Raw genomic sequence first — 23,665 nt, forward strand, 5'->3', positions numbered from 1 at the left:
GGTTTCTAGGCTCTCAGAGATTTCCCAAGCTATTGACAACGCACACTCATTGAGCTCGAGTTGCCTCCAAGGGAATGGCGCATAGCTTAGAGGGACTGCAAACATGGGTACTCCATGTCCTTGCAAAGAGTCATGGATGTGAACATGTGCTTCATTAAATATCCTCATGGGATGGGGAGGGTCCGTGAATGAACTTCGGCTTTTTGAGGATTTCAACTCTATACCATCTAGCTGAAAGGGGCCAAAACTTGAATGGTCCTACATTTGTTGATGGAGATATTGAGGTCTATGATTACATACTTGGTGATTGAAGATACACATCCCTTCCTTAGCTTGTGATTCCCTTCGCAACACCAGATAGTAAGAGGTTGAGGGACTTCAACTTCATCCACTCCTTGATCAAGAATGTGGTGGAAAGGGCTTTTGGAAGACTTTAAACTATATGGCCATTTCTTCATAATCCGGTTTGTGGGCCACACGTGAACTCTTGCTAGAGATTGTTGCACAACATTTGCTTGGACTGTGGACATAGCCGACAATTTTTTGTCGGACGTCAATGTTCAGTTCAACAATGAGGCTATGCAGTATGAGGGGGGAGAAGAGTGAGTGGGAGTTCTATATGAACGACATGGGAATGGACACTCCACACTAGGATCGAGCAACGGAGCCAGGAGGAGCGGGAATGAGGGAGGACACGTGGAGTCAAACCCACGGCCTTGAAGGGATGATATGATATGATGTGTGATGGATGCCAATGAAAGGTTTAAGAGGAATGAACTTGTTATTTGGAACAGTTGTGGAGTTGCGGGAGCAATGGAGCCATCGAAGGAGCAGAGGCAAGCGATGACGACTAAGGCATTCTTCATCTTTCTCTTCCTCCGCGAACTGTGGAGTTCATTGCAAATTCAGTTCTTGATTGCTGCGCATTCATCCTCCAAAGACCCGCCACTTCCAGAATTTTGCAGCATTTTGGCAGCACAGGACAAGGTTTGATGGGATTCGGAAATCCACATTTGGTCGATTGCAAGCGCTTACGCCATTCCTGCGCATCTTCCTACCCTTGTCCCCCGTCAATCGCTGTCTCTAAGGACTGGATCATTTCCTTCTAAGGATCTAGAGTTCGCAAATGCGGTGCTGATCGTTGCCAGCTGTATTCGGCAGCGAAAATTATCCCGCAATGGCAGCGATTGGCTCGTTCACTAGTGTTACCTTTGCTGGTAGTTCCCATCCCAGCCTCCGCTATCGCATAACGACATCTTCCGAGAGTCCCCACCCGTTTTGCGGCTGTTTTTTCAGAGGATATCAAGACAGAAGCTTATCAGTGAATACAGTTTCTCGAGCACCTTTTCACTCCAGAATTCTGTGCATTTGTAAGAGCAGTCTCGAGGCAGCAACTGAGAATGTTGTGAACGTTAAGCTAGTCCTACCGGAAGATTCAGACCGATCATTGTCTCACGCTAGTGTAGAATCTATCTGCGATGTTGGCAGTGGCAGCTCGAAGCAGAGAGGGTTGCCTCATGGCCTGGATGCACGATTTCTACCTAGTCACGTGGCGATTATCATGGATGGGAATTCAAGATGGGCTAAGAGAAGAGGGTTGGCTCGGTATGCTGGACACGAGGCAGGAATCATGGCGTTGAAAGAGGTAGTTCGGTTGTCTTGTTTATGGGGTATCCAAGCTCTGACGGTATTCGCCTTCTCTACTGAGAATTGGCTTCGTCCAAAGGTGGGTATGATTTTGCAGGTGTGCACTATTTAGCTTTAGGAATCCATATCTTTAGATTACCCTGTTACTGTGTCCGACAGTCTCTCTCTTTCTCTCTCTCTCTCTCTCTCTCTCCACTTAAGTATCGTTGTAGTTTGTGTAAGCCTGGAACTTTCATGTGACATTTTCGTTTGCGTGGTAGGCGGAAGTCTCGTTTCTGTTAGGATTATTTGAGGCGGTGCTGAAAGAGGAGCTTGCAAATCTTGTGAAGTAAGTAGCAACTGTTAGCACTGCCAGTTCTTGTTCCCTTAAAGTCATCCTTAAGGACTGAGTTATGTTTGTGTATGGTTTTTGGAGAAAAAGGAGAAAAGGAAAGAGGGCATTGTTTCGGCATTTCAAACCCCTATCTTGTGCTTATTATCCAGGTTTCTTGGGGAGTTAACTAAAATTTCAGTAACTGAATGATGAAGTGCATTCTGTTTGATTAGAGTCAAGGATCATGGGGAAATCATGTAGGCACAGCTGCGAATTAAACTAAATGACAGGTTTAGGATGTAGGCACCTCTTATGTTGTGGCCCCTTTCTTTGACAGGGTGTGCATTTTAAGGAGAGAGAAGTTTTAAGAAACCAGCAAGTCATGGTTCCCGTTTGTTTTTCAAATTTCAGAACATTTTAAGGGAAACTGGCCAGGAAAATGGTGGTGGAAACTTTGCAAAAGTGGGCTTGGAAATGTTTCCCAAGATACTGTTTGCAGCTTTGTTTAATGGCAGTCACATCTTGCGGTTCTCGACTGTCCCTTTACCTTCTTGTCTCCCTTCTTTACCATTCCCTTCACTTCTCTTCACATTCTGGCATTCCCCCATTTTTATTGTTCCCATACTCCCACGTGCAATGCTTGGCAAGTAGTCCCCTTGTACATTGTTAGGGGCTCTAGTAAACCCCTAAGGATCTAATATGGCCTGAATCTGAAACTGAAACTGAAAATGGGAGGTAGAAATACACTCTGGGTGTGTGCAGGGACCCCTGTCATGTATCATCCATGTGTGTCTGTGTGTGTGTGTGAGAGAGAGAGAGAGAGAGAGTCTGGTTTGTGCAAGGGTTCAATAATCAGCTTGGAAACCCTAAAACACAGCACTTCTCAGCAAATCGCAGCGATCTTCCACAAAACGCAGCAGTTTCATCAAAATTGCAGCAGAGAAACTCTCTAGAAAAAGTTGCATTTCGGGGAACACAAGGAAAATGTGAATCCGAGGATTCGTCCGAATGGGGGACAGCAATGATTTCTTCTTGGGGAGCAAAACGAATTGGAAGACGGGGAAAAGGGAACAAAAAACACACACAGTAGCCCCTGGAAGGTTTTTATTTCAGAAAATCAATAGTTTGCACGCAAGGAAGAAGCTAGAGCAATTACAGCCACAACAAAGCAGGTGACTCTCCAAAAATCGTCCTCCAGTCTAATAGAGGCGTGAAAATTCCAATTGTGGCAACTCTTGCTAAAAATAGCGATCTGGAATGTGTGGTTTCCTGCGGGTCTTTAGAAACCCAGTATAGCTGCCTATGCTTGGGCATTGATGCCGACGTAAGTGTTGCTTTGCTTGCTAAGTATGTCTCCCTTTTGTTTTTCAAAAAGTTTTGTACCTCATTTTTCTTCTCTTTTGTTTTCTCTTTTATTTTCTTTGTAGAATTTTGGACTTCAGAACAACAAAAATCTAAATTAGTACGACTGGATATATTCTAGTTTTACAAAGGTATATATATTTGCCTGTCCTCTCCACCCACGTGTAGCTCTCCAGTCTGCTGGTTTAACTGCCCCCTGAAGTCTCCACTTAACAGGGGTACCTTCATCTTGATCTCCCTTAATGTTATGGCGGCTCAGGCCCGCGGCTCAGGCCCGTTCTACTCTTTCAGAAGGCTCACATGGAATGCATTACGAATCTTCCAATGCTCGGGTAAATCCAGCTTGTAAGCTACTTCATTTATTTCCCCTGATATCTGAAACGGTCCATAATACTTGGTGGACAGCTTGGGATACACATATTCCTCACTCTTCATCTTTCGAAGCCTAGCCTTTTCAAACTTGACCAATCTGAAGATCTAGCTGCTTCCGATGTTTATCCATAGCTTTCTTTTGTTTCTTTTGAGATTTTGCAATTGCTGTCATGACCTGTTCAAAGGCTGTTTCCGGATCTCCATTATATTGATCAGCAGCAAAATTTCATCTTTTGTCCTTAGGATGGGTGGGAGAATTACCTTTCCGTAGATTACCGTAAAAGGTGCCTTCCCCATGAACTGTGGACAATATTGTCTTATGCAAACTCCACCAATGGAAGATATCTTCTCCTTTAGTACTTGCCTTTGTCACAGCTGAGTCTACCCTTCATCTCCGGAGTGCCGACAGAAACTCAGTACGAAGACCTTTTTATAAAGGGATGCTCACTCTTGGTATATGAACAATTTGAAAGTGGACCATTGATAGAAAATTTACCCACATCATATGCTTTTCAGAAAACTTGGTCAATACTTGGGATTTTGATGGTCAGTCTTGACCGTGATATCAGCCCCCAAAAGATAATGCTTCCTGATGGTCATAGCATGAATTACAGCCAACAATTTCTTTTCTCAAGTCTGCAAGTGCTTTTCGGCATCTCACAACCTCCTACTTTCTTAGGCCACCATGCCCCTCGTTATGCAGAGCAGCTCCGATACAATCCCCACATGCTTAACAGTCCACATCAAACGGTTAATACAAATCAGAATGACAAGGATGGGCTCAGTGGTCAATTTCTCCTTAAGAGTGTTGAAGGCTGTTCTGTGACATTCCCCCCATCTGCAACAGTATTTTTCTAGTCAAATCATGGAGTGGTACTGCAATATCAGCAAAATGTTTGATACACGCCTGTAATAAGAACATAGACCTAAAAAAGTGTGTATTTCATGTACGATCTTCAAATTAGGCCATTTGTGTATAGCTTGGATCTTTGTAGGATCCATCTTGCATCCCATTCTTAGAATTAATGAGACCAAGATATTGAATCTTATTTAGGAAAAACTCACTTTTCTTGCCATTAACATACAGCTTATGGTTGCAAAGTCCCCTGGGAAAGTGTGGCGGAATGCTGCCTATCTATGCTCATCTATAGATTTGGAAACATAATAACGTCATTAAAAAAAGTGCCGGTAAAATGTTAGTGAGGCCTGAATATTTCGTCCATCATCTTGTTAAAAGTGGCTGGTGCATCAGTCAATCCAAAGGGCATAACTAGAAATTCATACAACTCGAAAGTGGTATGGAAGGCCGTCTTATGCACGTCTCGTGGATGTATGCGTATCTGATGATACCCGCTCTTGAGGTCAATCCTGGTAAAAACTCCAGCCGGTCTACAGCATTGTTAATACGGTGAATGGAGAACCTACCTGTTCTTGATGGTCCTTTTATTCAATGCATGGTAATCAACACACATGCAGAAAGAACCATCCTTTTTTTGAACTAACAGGTCTGGGGAGCAAAGGGGTAAAGAGCTGGGCTGAAGTAGCCCTTTTGATAATAGATCCTGCACGTGTGCCACTATTTCCTCCCTTTGCGATCCACTCACCCTGTAAGAAGGTCGGTTGGGGACGCACTCCCTGGAATAAGATCAATAGTATGATCTTCTAGCCTTTCAAGGGCTAGCTCACCTGGAAGAGTATTTGAAAAGCAATCTCTTCAATTTTCAAGAAATTGAAATTATTTCTATTTGAAGAACTCAATTCAGCATACATATCATTCTCTACTTCTTTAACAAAACCATATACATAGAAATTGCAGATTTCATTAACTTAGCAACGGAATGATAAGATAGAATGGAAATGGTTTCCCTCTGTTCTTGCAACAATCCGATGCTTCTTTTCCCTATGATCCAAAATGGTTCCATTGCCGGGATCGTCACCATCTTCCTACAGAGGTGGGCTCTCGTAGTGTTGGGTGAAGGACACCTTCAGTGCAATTGTTGCTATAGCCATCAATCTCAGCAAGCATGTCACACCGTGAGAGGTCATTGACCATTTCAGAGCAGGAGGGGGACAAAGACAAAGCATCAGAGAGCTTTGAAGAGGAGCACAGTACCAGCGGGGGTGATGACCAGCAGGACAGTGGGACTCATCCAGTCTCTCATGAGCATGCCACAGAGGACTCACAGGATGAGGTAGATGAGACAGAGGAGCTTGATCCCAATGCACTTTTTCAGCTACGGATGCAAGGTGTAGCGGGAGCCCTGTCGCAGTTGCAACATGCTGTCATGGAGATTATGCAAGCTCCTCCCCCTATGGTTGCTTCCCTTGGAAGCAAAAAGTCATCTCAAAAGAAACATAAGAAGCATAAGAAGACCCCTAGGCATGTTTCTTTCAGTGGACAGCCGTCAGAGATGCCCTCGATCACCCCTGTAGCGGGTCATGCCAATAACTTCCATTCAGTCAATCAGGGACAGCAAGCCCTTCCTCAGCCCACGATGCATCCAGGATATTTCGGAGGGGGATCAGTTTTTCAGGCAATGGTGGCACCATCCGTAGAGGCACCCAGAATGCCGGGTAGCTCTATGGGCAGCATGCAGCCGGGAATGCAGAATTTCCAGCAACCTATGATGGGTGGAATGCCCCTTGCAAATGCCAATATGATGTACTCAAACATTGGAATGCAGCGTGGAATGCAGACAGGAATGCCTGGGACAATGGGCAATACTTGGAATATGCCACAGATGCAGGGAGTGGGACCTGGAATGCCAAACCCCACCATAGGTACGGTTGGAATGGCTCAGAATGCGGGAGCAGTGATGCCCCCACCGTTTTTACAGGCCCCCATTTATGACAATCTCACCCCTAAAGGAAAATTGAAAGATTACAAGGAGGGAGGGGCAACTGTCAAGTTTGAGACTTTCAATGGGATGCAGGACAGGTTGAAGGCTTTGACATTCGTGCAACAGTTTGATGCTGCCTACTTAGGTGGACACTTCACAGAATCCTCCAAAGTCCGAAAGGCAGCCACCTTTTTGAAGGGCAATGCGCTCCAATGGTGGACCAACCTCCTCTTGCAAGGCAGAGCACCTACCACTTGGATCGAATTCAAGCAGGTCTTCTCAGCAGCATGGCTCACTACCACTTTTGAGGTGGATATCATGACCGCCTGGTACAGGTTGGATGCTGCAAATTGCAGAAATTTGGAGGACTACAATAAGAAGTTTTGGGAAGCCCTACTGCCAGTGAATTCTTACAGACATGTGCCGCTGTCCGAGCAAATTGAAAGATATTGCTGCGGGTTGCCAAAGGAGATTCGGGACTATTGCACGAAGACAAGGGTTTCCAATATGTCTCAGTTGGTTGAGAATGCCACTACAGCTTATGCACTAATGCAAGGGAAAGTTTCTGGGTTCAAAGGAAGCTCACAGGAGACAGCAAGGCCAAAGGGCAGCAAGACGGAATCCCCTAAGAAGTTCAGAAAGTTTTCGCAGCCCATGAAGGCAAAGTTTGTTGGAGGATAGAGGCGAGTACCGACCCGCATGTCTGATGAGGAAAAGCAAATTCTCTATGATGCCAACAAGTGTTATATTTGCAAGGAGGAAGGCCACAGGGCTTTTGAATGCCCACATAAGAAGCGGAAGTTCCCTCCTTCTGAGCAGAGTGAGCACAAGGAGGAAAAGAGGACTGATCAGAAGAATAAAAATCCCAAGCCCACTGCTGGTCTTTTGCCAGACTTGATTGGGGCTTTTCAGAATATAGATGCTACAGAGTTATGCCGGGCATGGGACAAGATAAGAGACCAGACAGCTCTGATGTTTTTCGATCCGGGAGCCAAGGCCAATTTCATCTCTCCAGAGCTGGCTGGAAAGTTAGGAATAAGGGCAGAAGAGATGGGTCCTTTGTGTGATGCAGATATGGCGTGTCCGGGACTCAGCCAGTCAATTACTTCGGTGGTAGGCAAGCTGCGGATGCATATTCAGAGCTACGTGGACACAGAAGAGTTCTATATTATGCCGTTGAATGGTTGTGATGTGTTACTGGGGATACCTTGGCACTTTTGTGTTGGGGTTGTTTTGGATACGAAGAATAAAACAATCACAATCACTCAATGTGGCAAGACCTCGTTCTGGATGCTAAATTGAAGGGAGAATCCATCCCTGTTGTATCTGCTTCTGCCATTGGCAACGTAATGAAAAAGCATCTTTCAGCGTACTTAGTGTTTGCATCTGAAAAGAAGTCAGTAGAAGAAGAGTCTCATTTTTCTAAGCTGGAAAAACAGCGGACAGATTTTCTTTTTCAGTTTAGGGACTGTTTTTCTGACTCACTTCCACCGGAGTTGCCTCCTGAAAGGCCAGAAGACCACACGATAGATATAATCCCTGGTAGCAGTCCTCCTAACCGACCTCCTTACAAGGTCAGTGCAGCCCAGCAAGAGGAAATTATGAACCAGGTCAAGGACCTGCTGGAGAAGGGGCTGATTCAGCCCAGCTCTTCACCTTACTGCTCACCAGTACTCTTGGTCCAGAAGAAGGATGGATCCTGGCGGATGTGCATTGACTATAGAGCCCTCAATAAGATTACCATTAAGAACAGATTCCCTATACCTCGGATAGATGATATTTTGGATAGGTTACAGGGGTCTGGAATGTTCAGCCGCATTGATCCGAAGAGTGGTTATCACCAAATCAGAATTCAGCTAGAGGATGTTCACAAAACAGCATTTCGTACCACATTTGGTCTGTATGAGTTTCTTGTCATGCCATTTGGGTTAACGCACCTGCCGCCTTCAATAGAATGATGGACAGGATTTTTAGAGAGTACCGAACCTTTGTTGGCACTTTCTTCAATGATATCATCGTGTTCTCTCAGGATGAGGCTGAACATAGGAAGCACCTGGCAATTGTTCTCGAGGAGCTACGGAAGCATAAGCTGCTTGTCAATGCCAAGAAAAGTGAATTCTTCATGCATGAGATCCATTTTCTCGGGCACATTGTTTCCAAGGATGGAGTTAGGATGGACCCTACCAAGGTAGAGGCCATAAGGAATTGGCCATACCTGAAGAGCATCCATGAAGTACGTAGCTTTCTAGGCTTGTGCTCGTACTACAGGAGGTTCATTCGGTATTTTGCAAAGATTGCATCTCCTTTACATGCCTTACAGAAGAAAGGGGTCACTTTTAGATGGGGTTCCAAAGAAATTGCAGCTTTTGACCTACTAAAGGAGCGACTCTGCTCAGATCCTGTGATTATTTTACCAGATCTTCGCAAACCGTTCGCTGTCCAAGTAGATGCATGTGGGAACAGCGTAGGAGGGGTACTTATGCAGGATGGAAGAGTCGTGGCATATGAGAGTAGAGTGCTCCACGATGCTGAAATGAATTTCGGCGTCTATGAGAAAGAGATGTTGGCTGTCATACATGCTCTTTCGACCTGGAAGCATTATCTTTTGGGTGCTGATTTTCATGTTCAGTCCGATCATCAATCACTGCGGTACTTTCTCACTCAGAGAAAGTTGTCTGAGAAGCATATGAGGTGGGCAAATTTTCTTTCTATGTTTCATTTTCAGATTGTGCATGTGCATGGGAAGAAGAATGTTGTTGCAGATGCACTCTCACGCAAGCCCACTCCAGATGCAGTGTCTGTTAAGCCACAAGTTTCAGCAGTGACCATTGCATATCATGATGAGCTTGGTGCCATGAAGGATCAATATGCTAATGATGCTGATTTTTCACGGATTTATGATCAGTTGGTTGATGGACAAAGGCATGAGCACTATACTCTCAAAGATGGATTTCTGATGATGCATGGCAGATTGTGTGTCACGAAACAGTTGAGGCCCAAAGTGTTGACAGAGAGTCATGCTCCACCCTATGCAGGACACAGAGGCATTGATGCCACCATCAAAGCTGTGGAGCACTATTTCTTTTGGCCATCATTGAGGAAAGATGTCGAGGCATATGTCAGGACATGCATCACTTGCCAAAAGGTGAAATATGACAGGCAGAAGCCGGCTGGACTGCTGCAGCCTCTACCTATTCCCGATCGACCTTGGCAGAGTATTGCCATGGATTTTATCTTTGATCTTCCTCGTACACCATCTGGACATGATGGGATATGGACCATTATTTGCAGATTTAGCAAGCAGGCCCACTTCATCCCGTCAGAAAGAAAATTACAGCAGACCAGATAGCGAGACTCTTTATGTCTCATGTGTTTAAACATCACGGGATGCCTCAATCAATTGTCAGTGAGACCCGCGGATGACAAGTCTTTTCTGGAGAGGTATCTTTGAGAATATGGGTACCACGCTGAAGTTCTCATCCTCTTTCCATCCTGAATCTGATGGGCAGTCCGAAGAAGCCAATTCCACTGCCCTTAATGCTATGTTTCGGATCAGCAATCGAAATGGGAGCAATTTCTGCCACTTGTTGAGTTCGCGTACAACAACACTATACACACATCCACGGGGAAAGCCCCCTTTGAAATTGTGGCAGGAGAACGGAAGGTACCTCCCATTCTGCATACGAAAGAGAAGATTTTTGAAGCGGACAGATTTGTGGAAAGTTTGGATGTTGCTTACCAGAAGGTCAAAACAGCCCTCTAGAAAAGCCAAGAGAAGCACAAACGAGCAGCCGATAAGCATCGCCGCGAGTTGCTCTTGAAAGAGGGCGATTGGGTGCTGCTGCATTTTCAAAAAGCACGACTCAGGAAGATGAAAGGCATGACGAAAGTGTACACAAAGCTGAAGATGCGGTATTATGGTCCTTTTCAGATTTTTGAACGCATTAATGACGTAGCTTACAGGCTGAAGCTACCTGCCACTTGGACATACACAATGCCTTTCATGTGAGTTCATTGAAGCCTTTCCAGGGTGATGTGCCTGTTGACCTGCTACATGAGGATCAGCCCGAGGTGGAAGAGTTGGATGAAATCTTGGTTCCGGAACAGGTTTTGGCACATATGGAAAGAAAGTAAAAGGTAGAGTTTCCCGTCGATATCTGGTGAAGTTTAGGAATTATCCTGCACTGGATGCGAGGTGGATGGAGGAGGGTGACCTGGCAGACTCACCTCAGATTTTGCACCTCTACCTCGACGTGTTTCAGCTTGCGCCAACTACGGTACAGGCTCCTACAGGTTCAGCAGAGCAGAGATCTGGAGCATTGCCTGGTGCTCAAGAGGAGGGTAGCACCTCACCTTCCTTGATTCAGACTGCTCATATATCTGGAGATCGCTTGGTGGCACCGATTGTCTCACCCGAGATGCTGCTTGCTGACAATATTTCTGCCGTGAGGTCTCCATGATGGGTGTTCACGACACTCGACATAGAGGATGCATTGATGTATGGATGGACTCTCGAGCTCTCCTAGCCCATATTATCATTGCAGGTTGTATCTTATAGATGATGTATATTCTGGTATGGGCTATTTTTGCCTATTTGTACTTTTTCAACAGCAACCTAGGTAGTTTGCTGTTTTAAGAGGAGGGTATGTCACGAGGACGTGAAAAGAGGACGTAAAGTATCTTTATAACTCAACCTACGCTTAACCCGGGGCTAACCATGGTTAAGTGTTGTAATGGTTTGGCCGTAAGGGACTGGCTAGAGGAAGTGCACACTTTCTAGAAGTTCCTAAGGGCAAAGTCTAGGTGCATCACTAGGTCCTAGGGCAAGGCAAAGGCTTTAAAAGAGGGGTCTAAAAGTTGGGCCCAAGGACAACCAACGTTGTCCTTGGTATGGGGGTTAGGCAAATGGCAAGGAGGAGGTGCCATTTGTCAAGCATGTGTATGCATGCCCTTCCCCCACCTTCCATCTCTCTCCCCTCACTCTCCCAGAGGTGTTGGACGTTTTCAGTTGTTCTTGTGAAGTTTTTGAGTTGTTTGAGCTGTTTCGGAAAAGAAGGTTCTACAGGGCATTTATAGGCCTCCCCATCCAGTCTGCTGGTAGGGAGAAATCTAGTCGGCTGGTAGGGGGATGGTGGTATCAGAGCCCTTTGATCCCCCTTGAGCCCATTTCTGCCACATCATCATCATCTTCTTCATCTTCTTCTTCTCCATTTTCCTCCTCCTTCCCAAAATCTTTGAGAGCTTGGTTCTCCGCCTACAAACGACCATTGCCAAAACCCTCTAAGCTGTAAACTCCTCTAGTATGGGCGAACTTCCACCTGCAAGCAATTAAAAAAAAAACGTCTCTGTTGGCTGCCATTCTCCAAACAGCGCATTTTTTCACCATTCTTCTATTGCTCAATACTCCCTGCCTGCTCCGCCATTGCTTGAGCCCTCTTAGGAGTGGATGGGCGATCTCAAGACGAAGATTTTGAGTCATTTTTCAGCTCATTTGGTTCAGTAACGAAGGAGAAATTGTCAAAACTCAGGTTCAGCCTGTAGCAACTCCCCCGGGCAAAAGTGCGCACCATTTCGTCCAACCTCTGTGCTGGACCCTCTCTGGTATATGAGCTTTCTTTTGCTTCAGAAAGCCCTCTTTTCCTTGCTTTGAAGAGTGAGCTACAAGCCCTCTAAGTTCAGCCTTTTGGTTCTGACAGTTTTGGACAAGTTTTTGAAGATGATGCTACATAAAATGCTACTCTAGCATTTCTGGTTTTTTGAAACTTTCAATAACTTCAGTACAAGTGTGGCTTCAGTTTTGTTTTGAATTGCTAGACCTGGTTTTGATTGGAAAGTATTCATTTTAGCCACTTCTATGAAGCATGTAAGAAGAAGCATCGTTGATTGAATATTGGTCACTAGTCTTTGCTACATCAAGTGCTCACATTTTGGAAGTCTTTCAGTTATTTTTTGCCTTGTGAGAGAGATAGACATTGCCCAATATCTGGGTTAGACCCTCTCATGGCTACCCTATTGAATCTAGAGAAGTTTAATGGAAAGGGCTTCCACACATGGCAGATGAAGGTGAAATTTGCATTGATGAGGGAGAACCTATGGGGACTTGTCAAACCTACTCCTACCACTTCTTCTACGGCCTCTAATGTTGGAGAATCCTCAACTCCGACACGACCGGTAAGGGATCCAGCTAGAGAAGAAAAAGCATATGGTATCATTGCTCTTGCTTTAGGAGATGATTATATTCACCATAACTCTGACTTGGGGTCTCCTTCAGAAGCTTGGCAGAAGCTTGACATAATTTTTGGTGCTAGCTCTCACATCTCTAAACTATCACTTAAAATCTCTTTCTTTGAATTGAAGATGGCTAGTGGTACTACTTTAGCAGCTCATGTCAACTATATGCGGAGTCTTATGACTCAATTAGCTTCTATCAACTCTCCTATTACTCCAGATGATGCTATGGCAGTGTTACTTAAGAGTATGCCTGAAGATTATGATCACATAGTTACCACTTTGAAAAATCTTCCTAATCCTAATCTTGAAGGTATTATCTCTGCTCTCCAAGAAGAAGAAAGACATATGGAGCTCAGGAAAGGCAATGACACTGTTTATGCTGTAAACGTCCAGAAGGGCAAGTATACCCCTTGCAATCACTGTGGAAAGACAAATCACCTTTCAAAGGACTGCTTCAAAATTAATCCATGCAAGCACTGTGGCAAGAACAACCATAATGAGAAGTTTTGCAGAGCCAAAGCAAAGACAGAAAATGCAAATCTACTTTCAGTTAATGAGCCTCCACAAGATGAGGCATCCTTTGAAGATTATGCATTTTAAATCATCTCTATGTATGCTCCAGATCTCTCTTTATGTCAAGGTACTCAGCCTGGATAGTCCTCCAAAATGAATGAAATAAACTATTGTGTTTTGTGTATTTTGTAAACACCTCTGGTCACCTTATGATGTAGGCCATGTGTATGTTTTGCTCCATGGTACCTCCTGCAGACATTGTGTGCATGTACATGCAGGGGAGATAACCATTGGAAGGTCTTTTTGTATCCCTTTTGTTTACCTTACAGCCAAGGGAACCCTTGCTAGCATGAGAACCTAGCCATAGATTTATCCTTGACCACCATGAGATGGCATGAGAAACTATGAGACTAGATGTATCCTTGACATAGCCTGAGGCATTTCCTTGAGGGGGGGTTTGATGGGATATCTCAAGGTGTATGCCTCAGGCACACCTTGGTTTCTATGTGTGAGTGCTAGAGGCACAGTTAGGTGCTCACAAGCACAGTTAGGTGGTGGAGAGCCACATAGGATGATTGAGAGAATCTAGGAGCAGATTGAGGAGATGATTGTGGAGCTCTGAAGTCATCAGTGATGTCAGTGAGCATGTATGAGGAGCCTACTTAAGGACCTCACTCTTCTTCATTCCATAATGCAAGTATTCTGAGTTTGTGTCCACTCTTTCCTTTCCTTTCAGTTTACCAACAGAGGGCTGGTCGGTTTTATGGCAGGGGGCTCAAAGGGGCCATTTGAGCCCCTAATGGCATCACTTGGAGCAGCCTGTGAGGAGCAGGAAGGAGCAGCAAGAGCAGCAATAGTTGGGCCTTATCCAAGAGGTGAACTAGGCTGAGGAGCTGCAGACTTAGCTCAGCAAGAGCTGCCCACCTAGGCTGGCTATATAGACAGCAAGGTGGAAGGGTTCACTAGACAGAGAGTTTACATAAGCTCAGAGGAGCACGCAGGCCGAGAGATCTAGAGATGCCAGGCATATAGTAGGAGGACCTTTTGGTAATATTGGAAGACCACGACACCTGACTAGTACTGCGTCTCATGACGAAGTGGAAACCTGTATGGATTTAACCACGACCTATAAGCTCCCTCGGCTCTAAGTGCTCTTATACGATAGTAGTCATTGCTGCCTATATTGCCGGCAGCCCATATGCTGCCCATGTGGCAGCCTCCACGGGAGGGCTGAATGTCAAATGTGCAGGAGACCAGTTAGCCAATGTAGGATCGTTTGAAAAGAGAGATTGCAGGTTGCAAAAGAGTCGATGGATTAGCCGTCATGTCTAGGATAGTAGAAAAGAAAGAGTATAAAGTACTTGTACCTAGACCTAGGACTAAGTGTCCTAGGTGTCACATAGGACTAAGTGTCCTATGTGGCCTAAAATGCACTAACACTACAAGTGCCTATATTTATGCCTATAAGGCACATACCATGGCCTATAGGGCATCACTAGAACCACCAGGAGATGACCTACAAACCCCCCTCCATGGGATGGGCTGAAGTACTCTGGAAATGTCTCAGAATACCTGGTATTTTCTGGTCATGGTGGCACATGTTTATCCAAAAGGATATAGCCACCTATGAATGTACAAGGGATGTCAGATCATGTAACAAAGGGAACCAAGTGTAAGGCCTGTCGAAAGACTTTGAACTTGGGACGAGGAAGTGCCTTTGTAAACATATCTGCTATGTTGTCCTCTGTGGGAAGATAGGACAACTCTATGTCTCCTGCTGACAACCGCTTCCGAACATAATGATAATGAACTTCAATATGCTTGGTACGCGCATGAAACACTGGGTTACGTGCAATGGCCAAAGCACTCTGGCTGTCAGTGTAGACAATAGTGGAGGATGTCTGGCGAAAACCAAGATCTGTAAGTAACTGTCGAAGCCAAACACACTCTACTGTAGCGGTGAAAGCTGCCCTGTACTCAGCCTCACAGCTAGATGTGGCAACTGTTGGTTGCTTCTTGCTGAGCCAAGAGATACATGAATTGCCAAGCAAAAAACAATTGCCAGTATGTGACACTCTGGTGTCGGAACATCCTGCCCAGTCACTATCCGTGTAAGCATGCATGGTAAGTGAACCCTGATCACCATAGAAGAGGGCTAAATCCTGAGTGCCTCTGAGATATCTGAAGACTCTCTTCACTGCCTGCCAATGTTGTGAATTGGGCATGTGCATGAATCTGCTGAGCTGAGATATCGCATACTATAAGTCAGGTGTGGTGTGACATAAATAAATAAGGCATCCAACAGCCCGCTGATAAAGAGTGATATCACATGGTGGGCTCCCATCATGAGCTGAGAATTTGAAGCCAGGGTCTACTGGAGTAGAGATTGGCTTGCAATCCTCAAACTGAAAACAATCAAGGAGCTGTCCAATATACTTGGACTGAGACATCATGATACCCCCCTCAACATGAGCAAACTGAACGCCCAAATAATAATGGAGCTGTCCCATGTCTGACCTGTCAAAAATCTGCTGCAAATCAGCCTTGAAAGCTGCAATTTGCTGAGTATTTGGGCCCGTGATGAGCATATTATCCACGTATAAAATCAGCACTAAAAAATCAGATCCACTCCCACAGACATAAAGAGTGGGTTCTGTGGGACTATTCTGAAAACCAAGGGATAGTAAGTGTGCATGAATTTTGGCATACCATGCCTTGGGTGCCTGCTTCAAACCATAAAGGGCTTCTCTAAGCCGGCATACCTTATTTTCAGAATTAACAACCTCAAAGCCAGGAGGTTGTGTGACATATACTTCTTCCTGCAGATCCCCATGAAGAAAAGCAGTCTTGATGTCAAGTTGGTGCACTTGCCAGTGATTATGGGCTGCAATGGCAATGACACATCTAATGGTAGTAATCCTGGATGTGGGAGCAAATGTCTCCTCAAAGTCAATGCCTTGTTGTTGGGCATACCCTTTTGCAACAAGACGGGCTTTGTATCGATCTATGCTGCCATCAGATTTCCTTTTTAATTTGTAGACCCACCGGGTTCCAATGGCATGCTTGCCGGGAGGGAGATCTACTTATTCCCATGTGTCATTTTTAGCAATGGAATGTAACTTAGCTCTCATTGCATCCATCCACTCTTTGCTGTCAAAAGCATCTTTATGGCACAAGGGCTCTTCATTGCAAGTTGTAGCAAGGAGTGCAAATTCAAGAAAGTGACCATGCATGTGTCTATTCCCTGATCTTGTCCGGGCAGCAAAAGGCTGATCTTGTTTGCTGTCCCTCAATGTATCAAGAAGCCATCTGGGAACTTGCCTTTGCTGTCTATTGACAGCTCTTTCTTCAATGACTGTAACATGAATAGTGGGATCATTTTGTGCTGGAAGAGAAACCTGCAAATCAGCATGGGGTTGTGGCTGATTATTGCTTGGTGGAGGGCCTGCAGGAGGCTCATGTTGATGGTCAAAGTCCTCTTCTGAGGATGGCAGAGGTAACCAAGATTCAAAGGCATCAAACATGTCAACATCTGGCTTAGCTTTGGAGTCCACAAGAGGAGAAGCTGAATGTTCAGCAAAGATTACATCTCTACTGACAATAATCTTCCTAGTATTTGGTTGATATAACCGATACCCTCTACTCTCCTGGCTGTAACCAATAAATATGCATTTGATTGCCTTGTCATCAAGCTTATGTCTCAGCTGAGATGGTACATGAACATATGCAAGAGACCCAAAAACTCTCATGTGTGAAAGTGAAGGCTTCTTGCCTTTCCATGCTTCATAAGGTGTAATAGTCTTCAATGCCCGTGTAGGTGATCTATTCAGCACATAGTTGGCACACATCACTGCATCAAGCCAAAATTTAAGCATGCATCTGGCCATCTCCAATGAATCAAACTCCTTAGACATATACTCTCCCCCCCTGGATGATTCATTCTCAACCATATTCAGCCACCTCTGAAAGCATAAGAAAACTTCAGATTTGGCTTTTAAAGGATATACCCAGCAATATCTTGTGAAATCATCAATGAGAGTCGTGAAATATTTGTACCCTCCAATGGCATTTGTCCTCATTGGGCCACAGACATCACTGTGCACTAGCTGTAATTTCCTTTGTGAGAGTTTTGGACAATTCTTTTGAAAAGGAAATCGATGCATTTTACCCAAAAGACAACCCTCACACACATGTTTGGAAACTGTGTGAGTTTGAGTACATCATTTGCCATCTGCTGTGAATGTAGCTTTGCAAGAGCTCTATAATTGAGATGACCCATTCTTTCATGCCAAAGATGAGTTTCAGCAAGCTGTGAATCTGAAATTGCAAATGCTTCAATAGAAAGTGCAGCTGAGTGATGATCAAGGTGATAAAGCCCCTTTTGCAAAGTGCCAGTGAGAACTATGGCATTGTCATCACGAAGATCATAAACTAGGCATCTGTAGCCATCAAAAATCACTCTGAAACCTGAAGTGGCAATTCCTGAAATTGAAATCAAGTTGACTTCAATTCCAGGCACAAAAAGAACATTTGTCAGAGTGACAGGATGGCTTGAAATGGATGTGAGCTGCACATCTCCAATTCCTTTTATAGCATATGAAGCATTATTAGCACATGTGACAGTCCCCCCTCGAGGTGCATCAGCTAAAGCATGAAACAACTGTCTGAAAGATGTGACATGCTTGGAAGCACCACTATCAAAGTACCAAGACTGAGCATCATTAGTAGTAAAGAATGCATCAGCTTTGGAGGGATCAAATGAGCAATGGACAGCCCATGCCCAATCATCCTGAAGAGCATGTGCATGTGAAGCATCTTCTGGCTCATGGGATTCAATAGCATGAGAGGCATTAACTGTCAATCCTGCTTTCTTTTTCTCCAAAGCAATGCGCTTCCTGCATTCTGAAATGTCATGTCCAGGCTTGCGACAATAGTTGCATCTTTTCTCTTCTGACTTATCTGCTGTATTTTTAGATGCATGGGAGGAATTGCAGCTGCTATGTGCAGATTTTGGTTTGCCCATAGGCTTGGAAGCGTTGCCTCTTCCTGTCAGGAATAATGGCTTGTCTATTAGCTCTACTTTGCTCTTCCTGCAAAAGCAAAGTAACTAGCTGATCAAAAGAATAGTGGTCTGGATTACCCATGGCCACTAATCGAAGGGTTGTAGCAAACCCTTGATATGTATCTGGCAGTCCATTCAATGTGGTACCGACAAGCTGTGAATTTGGCACCACCTCATCAATGTTGGCAAGTTGTTCCATGAGGTCCTTGACCTTTGTCAGGTATGCATCCATAGAGTCAGCTTCATTCATGCTGACTTCCTGTAATTGCCTTCTCAAATATGCAACACGTGCCTCATTGCGAATCTGATAGAGAGAAGCCAATTTATCCCAAGCATCCTTTGCTTCCTGCAAGATCGGATGTGTGGAATAATGATTCTCCCGCATGATAAAGCAATACATGAATGTGCATTTGCATCTCTTGCATCCCATCTTGTCTGTTCCCCGAGTTGAAAGAGTAGTAGCAGGAGTGCTAGAAGATGAGGCATCAGGAGTAGTACCGCCTGCAGAGGGACCAGCAGTAGAGGCAACCACTGTAGCATTGGCTGGCCTCAGATCAACCTCAGAAACAATATTCCACAAATGCTTTGCAACAAGAATTTTCATGAGATAAGACCACATCGGATAGTTGGTGCCATCCAACTTATCATCTTCTCGAAGAACGCCAAATAGATCTTGATTGTTCCCAGCCATAGCAAATGTGATACCCTGAAAGAGACTTGAAAACCCAGAAGCCTCAAGGCTATCACTACAAAGGCTGGCTGTCCAAAAAATGACAGCAAATATCTGCAAATTTCCAACCCGAATCAAAGGGCAAATGCAGATCTGATCCAAATGTGACTGTGGCAGGCAATGTTCACTGCAAAAACAGCAAATCTGGCAAAAGCCCCAAATTTAATGAGGGCAAATGCAGAAAAGCCCCAAATTTTGCTGAAATTTTGCAAATGTGACCCAATGTATGCGAATCTAACTCAATGTCTTGCGGAAAAGACTCAATGTCTGAAAATCTGACTCAATGTCCTGCATATGTGACTCAATGTTCTCCAATCTGTCCCAATGTATTGCAATCAAAAGAGAAATTGCAGACAAAATCCCAAAAAAAATATGGCCTCAAGGCTTGCAACTGCAGAATTAGGACTTGTTGTCCATAAAATGACTGCAAAAGTGCACCTGTCCCAAGGTATGGACCTAAAAAATGTAGGCTTTCCAATCTGTTGAAATGTCTTGAAATGATTTCAAACAGTAGAAGGAAGATAAGGAATCCTCAAAAGCCCCAAATTTTGATAATGTACTGTAAAGTACAAGCTGTATGGATTGCAGGTACAACATGCTGAGCAAGTACGGACTGCAGTGTACGGAACAAGTACGTGTAGTGTACGGATGCAGGTACCTGACTGTACGGATACAGATACGTTGTATGGATGCATGTACTATGCTGTACGGTGTACGGCTGTATGGCTATGCAGATTCAAATCTGTACGGCTGCTCAGGTACGTTGTACGGTTGTACGAAATGCAAATTCGAATCTGTACGGTGGTTGAAGTACGGAACTGTACGACGGTCAGTACGGCGATGCAAGTACTGATCTGTACGGTAGCGCAGGTATGGTGGCTTTGGTACAGGACGAACAAGTACGGGCGCAGGTACGTAACAAGTACTGTGTACAGAGTCCAACGTACGGTGGTGCAGATACGAAAGTTGTACTACAAAAGTACGATGGCAGGTACGGATCTGTACGACGCAGGTACAGATCTGTACGACGCAGGTACAAAACGCAGTACAGACATGTACAGCAGGGAGTCCAGGGACAGGAAGACGAGTCAAGCCTAGCTCTGATACCACTGTAGGATCGTTTGAAAAGAGAGAGTGCAGGTTGCAAAAGAGTCGATGGATTAGCCATCACGTCAAACTAGGATAGTAGAAAAGAAAGAGTACAAAGTACTTGTACCTAGACCTAGGACTAAGTGTCCTAGGTGTCACATAGGACTAAGTGTCCTATGTGGCCTAAAAGGCACTAACACTACAAGTGCCTATATTTATGCCTACAAGGCACATACCATGGCCTATAGGGCATCACTAGAACCACTAGGAGATGGCCTACAGCCAAGGCACATCAAGCATACACACATCAGGCGAATAAGTCTGGAGAGATGTCACTTTCAAAGAAGGAGAATGGGTCTGTTTACGTGTTATCAAGCAAAGGTTGAAGGATGGTGGGCAAGCGATGCCCAAGCTTTCCTTCAGGAAGGACATGTGAGATGAAAGACGTGCAATGATTTATTAACTCAAAAGCTCAAAGCTACTGTTTTCTATTGCAAAGAAAGGCTTTGTGTAGCAATGAATCCCATCCACAGAAAATATGACTCGTTAAATTGTTTGACTGGTCTAGTTGTCATAATCTCTCTTTGAAATAGGCATTGCTACATCAACTGAAGTGAAATTATCTCTATTGTCTACGGTCAGTACACTAGTCAATGGGTTACAATGCTGCAGCCAAGTCTTTTCGTCCTAATGCTGATACACTCTGTCAACTCATAGTTGAGGCAATTGTCCAAGGATTCACAAACACAGAGTCACTAGTGCAAAAGATTTCCATATTGAATGTCCTACGTAAGCAAGCCTAGGAAAGGTAAACTTTCAGGTAAAAATTTTAACAAATTTCTATCAGACTTTGGCATCAACTTTGTGGTTCATTGCTATAATGAATGAGTCATTAGTAAAGCTAATGCCGTTCAAAAGTTTCAAGGAGTGTTCTCTATCACTATGCGCCCTTGGTTTCTGCATTTGCTTTTTGGATTTCAGATGAAATTTGTGCAGTCACGAAGTTCATGGCCATGATGAGGAATATACATTTTTTCCCAGAGTTCTTTCCTGCCACCATGCATGCGTTTCTAGTCCAATTTATTAGCTTGTTACCATCAGCTAGCCTTCTAAGTAGTTGTACTAAGGAACATATTCGTGTGAATGCCTTACAGCAAGCAGCATTTCTTTAAATCTTAAAGTCTTTCGTTTTCTTACAGAGAGAATATTCAGGTTCGACTTGTTGGAGATATCAGACAACTCCCAGAATCTTTGCGAGCATTGGTGACTGAAGTGGAGAATAAGACTGGACAAAACACTGGCCTGAAGTTAACTGTTGCAATTGGTTACAGTGGTCGTAGTGACATAGTGCAAGCTTGTAAACGGATCGCTGTAAAGATTCAGAAAGGACAATTGGAACCTGAAGATATAACGGAGTCTCTCGTGGATAATGAACTTGGAACAAGCTGGATGGGAGATGCTCGAAACCCTGACTTGTTGATCAGGACGAGTGGGGAGCAAAGACTCAGCAACTTTTTGCTATGGCAGCTTGCATACACAGAGTTGTTTTTCTTAGATGCATATTGGCCTGAAGTTGACGAGGCCCTGTATGCAAAAGCTTTGGTATCATACCAGAGCCGAAATCGCCGTTATGGAAGGCGGTCTGATAGTGAGATTCTATAGTCCCCTTTTTTGTACCCTTCCCAGATTCCCAATGGGTGCAGTTCAACATTAAACACTTCCCGTGCCTTAATGGCTACATGCTGTTTTATACGTTGTGCATGTGGGAAGGCTCATGCAGGTGGTGAGGATGCTGATCACCTCTTTGAAACAAGAATTAAAGAGGAGGGCTGTTTGGTTATAAAACATCAGCTTGCTTTGCTTTATCATCTTTGAGAATTTGACAGGTTTGGTCCAGTACGTGTAAAGTGACTTAACATTATTTACTGCTTTTAAAGCAACTCTCTATCTGCAAAATGACGCCATTCATCAAGAACCAGCTGAATTCCCTTGGGATTCTGTCTGAAAAGTATTGTTAGACAGGGCATCATTACGCCATATCAAAAATTCTCTGCATCTCAGATATCTGCTGACAATGGAAGGTAGAATGGGAGTGTGTGTATGGAACTTTACAATAGTGCTTATTGCAAGTGGAAAAAGGTATAAAACATGACAAAATCCTTAAACATTGTGATGCACGTAACACTTAACAGATTGTCAGGGTTTAACCTTGCACACAGGTGAGCAGACCTTGAAAATCAGAGTTTCCTATATGGGAGTAGTCCAGAAAGGCACTTTTGAGCAGCAAAAAATGTTTTTGTTCAACCTTTTGCAGCTAAAGGTCAGGTTTTTCACACATGATTTTGGCTGGTCGTGGTTGTTAAGGGTGCTGACTAACCTTGCAAGACAATGAAAAGGGTACGAAAGTCTTGCGTAGGGACATCTTGAGACATGCAGGATTGCATCTTCAGACAATTGCCAAGATTAGGATTCGCAGGTAATTAGTCAAAAGGACTCTTGAGAGGGTTGTAATTTTGTAGACTATCTTGTTGGATTTTGCCACTCGCAACAACGAATCATACCTCACCATGGATCGCCACCTTACTTGGCAAGCTAGTTCCTATTTTCCTACAGGCCCTTAAGGGGTTTTTGCATCCACATAATTACTTTACAGGAACATGGATAACATGTGTTTCAATAGTACTTGGTCGTTCTTGTTGGAACGAACTCAATGCACATGAAATTGAAACTATGAAGTCGCTTCAAAGGAAGCATTCCTACGACATCCACTAACAAGCCTCGTTACAAACATTAAGAGACCTTTTATAGGTTGATACAACTCATTTGTATTTTATGGTAAGGTGAGACATCACCTCATAAACCTTTATCAAACTCGAAAGTGATTATAATGGTTGCTCAAATGTGACTTGAAAAGTGATCCTTTAATATTGCATCATAAGAACTTTGTCATTTGCTCCCACATCGAGGATTACTACCATTAGATGTGTTATTGCCATTGCAGCCCATAATCACTAGCAAGTGCACCAACTTGACATCAAGACTGCTTTTCTTCATGGGGATCTGCAAGAAGAAGTATATGTCACACAGCCTCCTGGCTTTGAGGTTGTTAATTCTGAAAATAAGGTATGCCGGCTTAGAGAAGCCCAATGCTACAGTGGTTGCCTCTACTACTGGTCCCTCTGCAGGCGGTACTACTCCTGATGCCTCATCTTCTAGCACTCCTGCTACTACTCTTTCAACTCGGGGAACAGACAAGATGGGATGCAAGAGATGCAAATGCACATTCATGTATTGCTTTATCATGCGGGAGAATCATTATTCCACACATCCGGTCTTGCAGGACAGCAAAGGATGCTTGGGATAAATTGGCTTCTCTCTATCAGATTCGCAATGAGGCACGTGTTGAATATTTGAGAAGGCAAAAGTCAGCATGAATGAAGGTGACTCTATGGATGCATACTTGACAAAGGTCAAGGACCTCATGGAACAACTTGCCAACATTGATG

The 23,665-nt window shown here is 44.2% G+C and overlaps 1 protein-coding gene and 1 pseudogene across 1 annotated transcript; both read left to right on the forward strand.

Moving 5' to 3' along the window:
• Positions 1-778: 778 nt before the first annotated feature.
• On the forward strand, positions 779-22,460 carry LOC147892207 (uncharacterized). Its single transcript, XM_087388421.1, has 3 exons — positions 779-1,726; positions 1,908-1,975; positions 21,359-22,460. The coding sequence occupies exons 1-3, from the start codon at positions 1,178-1,180 to the stop codon at positions 21,819-21,821; spliced, it is 1,080 nt and encodes a 359-aa protein (XP_087244547.1). The 5' UTR covers positions 779-1,177; the 3' UTR covers positions 21,822-22,460.
• On the forward strand, positions 6,691-8,492 carry LOC147892208 (uncharacterized; annotated as a pseudogene).
• Positions 22,461-23,665: the final 1,205 nt, after the last annotated feature.

Source organism: Dipteris shenzhenensis, chromosome 17 (genome assembly GCF_047967505.1).
Source record: "Dipteris shenzhenensis isolate YYH24624 ecotype China chromosome 17, Dip_SZ_1.0, whole genome shotgun sequence".
NCBI lineage: Eukaryota > Viridiplantae > Streptophyta > Polypodiopsida > Gleicheniales > Dipteridaceae > Dipteris > Dipteris shenzhenensis.